Source organism: Triticum aestivum, chromosome 7D (genome assembly GCF_018294505.1).
Source record: "Triticum aestivum cultivar Chinese Spring chromosome 7D, IWGSC CS RefSeq v2.1, whole genome shotgun sequence".
In the NCBI taxonomy this organism is placed as follows: Eukaryota; Viridiplantae; Streptophyta; class Magnoliopsida; order Poales; family Poaceae; genus Triticum; species Triticum aestivum.
Window position 1 is genome coordinate 537,548,132 of NC_057814.1, and position 3,747 is coordinate 537,551,878.

Below are 3,747 nucleotides of genomic sequence, written 5' to 3' on the forward strand. Positions count from 1 at the left end.
GTTTTCACAGATGCTTCATGCTTACATGACTACTGGGTGGGATATCAATGGTTCATTCATGTTAGCTCCAACAGAAAAGCATTAAAATTACTAGTTTGGTTCAGTTAAGTTGAATCTGATTGTTCGGAAGCATTAAAATATTGGATCCAAATGATACAGATTACCACTGATCCAAATGATACAGATTACCACTGATTCATGTATGCAAAGTAGCCTCGTCTCCTGTAACGGGTTGTCCTCGCTACAATTGCTGCCACCATCCGGGCAACTGCTGGAGCTCATGTTTATCGATGTCACTTAACATTGTGCCACTGTACATATTGTACATTTCATGGATGAATAAAGTCTTCATATTGTTTTGCACTACAATGCTTGTACTTCAACCATACTAACATAGCAAAGAGATGTGGATCGTTTGTAGATAAAACTTGAGATACATTCTTCATCAGCTCGGATTTAGTTCCGAACTGGCAAAGGCTTGCTAAGTGGACCCAAGCGGTCAGCTTAGCTGCGGTACTAAGCAGCTTATTACAATTTACAATACGGCAATAACAATCGATCAAGCTAAGACTTCTCACACCCCATTCTTTTCCTTCTGCGGTCTGAGTACCGAACGCAGACCCTATGCTCACATACCTTCTTCATCTTCTGCTGCATGTATCGCAAGCCATACATGTTGTAGTGCTAGGCTCCATACTATTTGTTGTACTACTATATTTTTTTTGCCTTCCTTCCACGTGCATTGTCGTGTGCGTCGGCGCTTCCTAGCATCCAAAGTCATAGGAAACCAATCCTTGCAGCTCTGGGCCGTTCAGCCTGCTGTTGTTCTCGAAGCTGGAAAAATAACAGTTATGTCTTATTAGCCATTCATCGCATCAACCCGATATGAGAGCTATCAACTTATGAATGACTGAGCAGTCGGAAAAAAAAGTCATGAGACACGACCTCAAATACCATCATCATAACATTTCTAGTATATGCAATCATGAAAAACTAGACCATCGCCCTTACGAATTACAGTACAAATGTCTGAGCTTTTTAGGACTCCAGATGCACATTGGTTCCACAAAACATGCTAGTGGCCTTTGAGATATACCTTCGAAGAGGGAAGCTTGAGAATGGACCATCGACGGGGATCGTCCCACATAAGTCATTGTTAGACAAATCACTGCATGTCACAATGACTTAAAGTCAGCGACCATAGAGAATCAACAGCACAACTAAATCTGGTATACATATGTTAAGATGCACACTCACATGACTTTCAGGTTGGAGAGTTTGGCCAGCTCCCGTGGAATTGATCCAGCAAGTTTGTTGTTGTTCAAACGCCTATAAGAAATTGCTTTAGTATTCACTTGGGGAAAATTGTTCATATATGAATTAAGAGAGACAAACTTAGGCCCTTTTCATACATTTAATGCTTAACTATGCCAAAAGCAAAATTTTAAATTGCATTTCAGTTTATTCAGAATTACGGGCACAACTTCCCAGCCATTTTGGGTATATCACTTGGACTAAAGAAAGATGCCATGAATTAGTACTAGTTTTTTTAGAGGGGGCATTTGTAGTTATGTGCTGTGGAGGAATTAAGTGCAATCAGAGAATAATACATACATGAATCTCAGTGAGCCGAGCTTGGAAAGCGACTTGGGGATTCTTCCGGTAAGCTTATTGGCATACAGATCCAAGCTGATCAAATTCTTCAGCTTGCCCAACTCTTTTGGAATCTCGCCATTGAGGTTGTTCCTGTACAGCTCCCTGCAAATCAAGTTTCGATTGAGAAAACCAAACCATTTTGTTCCGTCCGACTAACACAAACGGTGGAATTCATCATCGTAGGGGCACATACAGGTACTGAAGATTAACAAGGCGGCTGAGCTCGGGGCCGATGGAGCCGGAGACGTTGGAGTTGCCTAAATCCCTGCACAAATTTGCCACAAAGACCGTCAGACAACACGGTCATCCAACCAGCAGGATGCAATATTGTTGAACTATGACAGACAGACGCCATGTTATTGATTACGCTTGCAAGTTATTCATTTTTTTCATAAAAAATCGGCCCTTCTGAACAGTGATGTGATTATTCAGTTATTGCTTAAGCTAGCTATCTCCCTTGAACAAGAAGCAAGTCGAAGACCAAAGAGCATCAATATCCTTGACACTTGCCAGCACGCAAGCAAAAATAATAAAAAATTGAGCAAGCAATTTGACCTAGTAACCAAAATCGAGCTGGGATTCTGGGCCAATCTGAGCAAGCGCGGGGAAACCCTGGAAGATGAAAGCTTGATTGGGCGGAGCTGGGCGAGAGGGAGAGGGGAAGGGCTGTCGCTTACAGGCGGACGACGCGGCTGGCGGTGTCGCAGGTGACGTGGAACCAGGTGCAGGGGTTGACGAGGGTGGGATCCCAGCTCTGGAGCACGCCGTTGGGGTCCGACAGCCGCATCCGCAGCGCGTACAGCGCGTCCCCCTCCTCGTTGGACGCCCGCGCCGCGCCGGCCGCCAGGCCCAGCAGCAGGGCGGCGCCGACGAGGAGGAGGGAGGAGGAGGGCACGCGAGGCGCCATGGCGGCGAGGAGAGGCCGGGCGCGGGGTAGATCGACGGGGCTGCTGCTGCTCTCCTCTGCTCTGCTGTAGCGTGGGAGGAGGGGGAGGAGGACGGGCGGTTGTGGAAATGGGGAAGGCGCTGCGTGACCGAGTGGTGTGGTCAATACGGCAAAAGGAGGGTACGAGTCCACGGTCAAACTTTGGACGGAGCACGCGGAGGAATCAATTTATCTGCAGAGGCTCACTGGGGTGGAAGCTGCGTCAGTAATGAAAAGTGAGGAGGACACAAGGTAGAGAATAAAAGAAAAAAAGCTGGAACGGACCGATCAAAAAGCTTGTACATGGGGCTGAAAGATACGATGCAGGCGAAAGCAATTTCATGATCTCACGAACCATGATGCGGCAAAATTTCATGTTTTGACCCTTTTGAAGAAGCTGTTGATCCTCGCTTGCAAAAATTTCGAAATCTGATCCTTTTCCTACTGCCAAGGGACATGGCGGTAGGGTATAACAGCCTACGGTCAAGCTTCATGGCAGTAGGGTTGCACGCCCTGCCGCAAAAAAATTCTAAGTTTCAGACACAATGCGTGTGCACACCTATCGTCGTGCACCTTGGCGGTAGGGTTACACATGCTACCGCCATTTCCTGTGGCGGTAGGGATGCATTGCGCTGACGTGGTCAAGTTCCTTACCGACAGGGGCCTTGATGGTAGGCTGCTATACCCTACCGCCATACTCCCTGGCGGTAGGGAAAGGGTCAGATCCCAATTTTTTTTGTAAATTAGGGTGAACAACTTCTTCAAAAGGGTCAAAACACGAAATTTAGCCCCATGATGCCGAAGTTATACACATCAGACCTCACTGAGAATTTCCTACTAGACATGATATGCTCAGGATCCATATAACCACCGCAAGATTAAAGTTGAATTTACATCTGAATTGCAAAAAATCTTTAAAGTCTCGATAGAACATTTAAAATCGAAGTCTCAGTGAATATAGTTTTAGAGAAAATAGACCTCGGCTCGAGGCATTTTCTCTACCCCTTTCTTACCCTGAAAAAACAGGGTCACCGACCAAGCTATTTGTTGGCATGTACTCGTAGACAAGAATCATCTCTTTCTTGTTGAATTTGAAACCCCAGAGATCCCTTTTCCCTTTGAATGCAAAACCAAAGTGACCTAATTACATTTCTGTTTTGAAGATT

General features: G+C 45.7%; 1 protein-coding gene across 1 annotated transcript; it reads right to left on the bottom strand.

The window, feature by feature from the left end:
• Positions 1-303: 303 nt before the first annotated feature.
• Positions 304-2,691, bottom strand: LOC123165805 (leucine-rich repeat protein 2). The gene is made up of 6 exons (XM_044583536.1): positions 2,334-2,691; positions 1,850-1,921; positions 1,615-1,758; positions 1,258-1,329; positions 1,097-1,168; positions 304-834 (listed from the first exon to the last, which is right to left on the bottom strand). Exons 1-6 carry the CDS (start codon positions 2,561-2,563, stop codon positions 765-767), a joined length of 660 nt encoding a protein of 219 aa, XP_044439471.1. The 5' UTR covers positions 2,564-2,691; the 3' UTR covers positions 304-764.
• Between the last annotated feature and the right edge of the window lie 1,056 nt (positions 2,692-3,747).

What these genes read in the sequence shown, in the direction of transcription:
- LOC123165805 (XM_044583536.1), bottom strand. Translation starts at nt 2,563, where the DNA reads ATGGCGCCTCGCGTGCCCTCCTCCTCCCTCCTCCTCGTCGGCGCCGCC. An exon ending in GCCAGCCGCGTCGTCCGCCT is followed by an intron (nt 1,922 to 2,333) that starts GTAAGCGACAGC and finishes AAATTTGTGCAG; the next exon opens with GGATTTAGGCAACTCCAACG. An exon ending in TCAAGCTTCCCTCTTCGAAG is followed by an intron (nt 835 to 1,096) that starts GTATATCTCAAA and finishes TTATTTTTCCAG; the next exon opens with CTTCGAGAACAACAGCAGGC.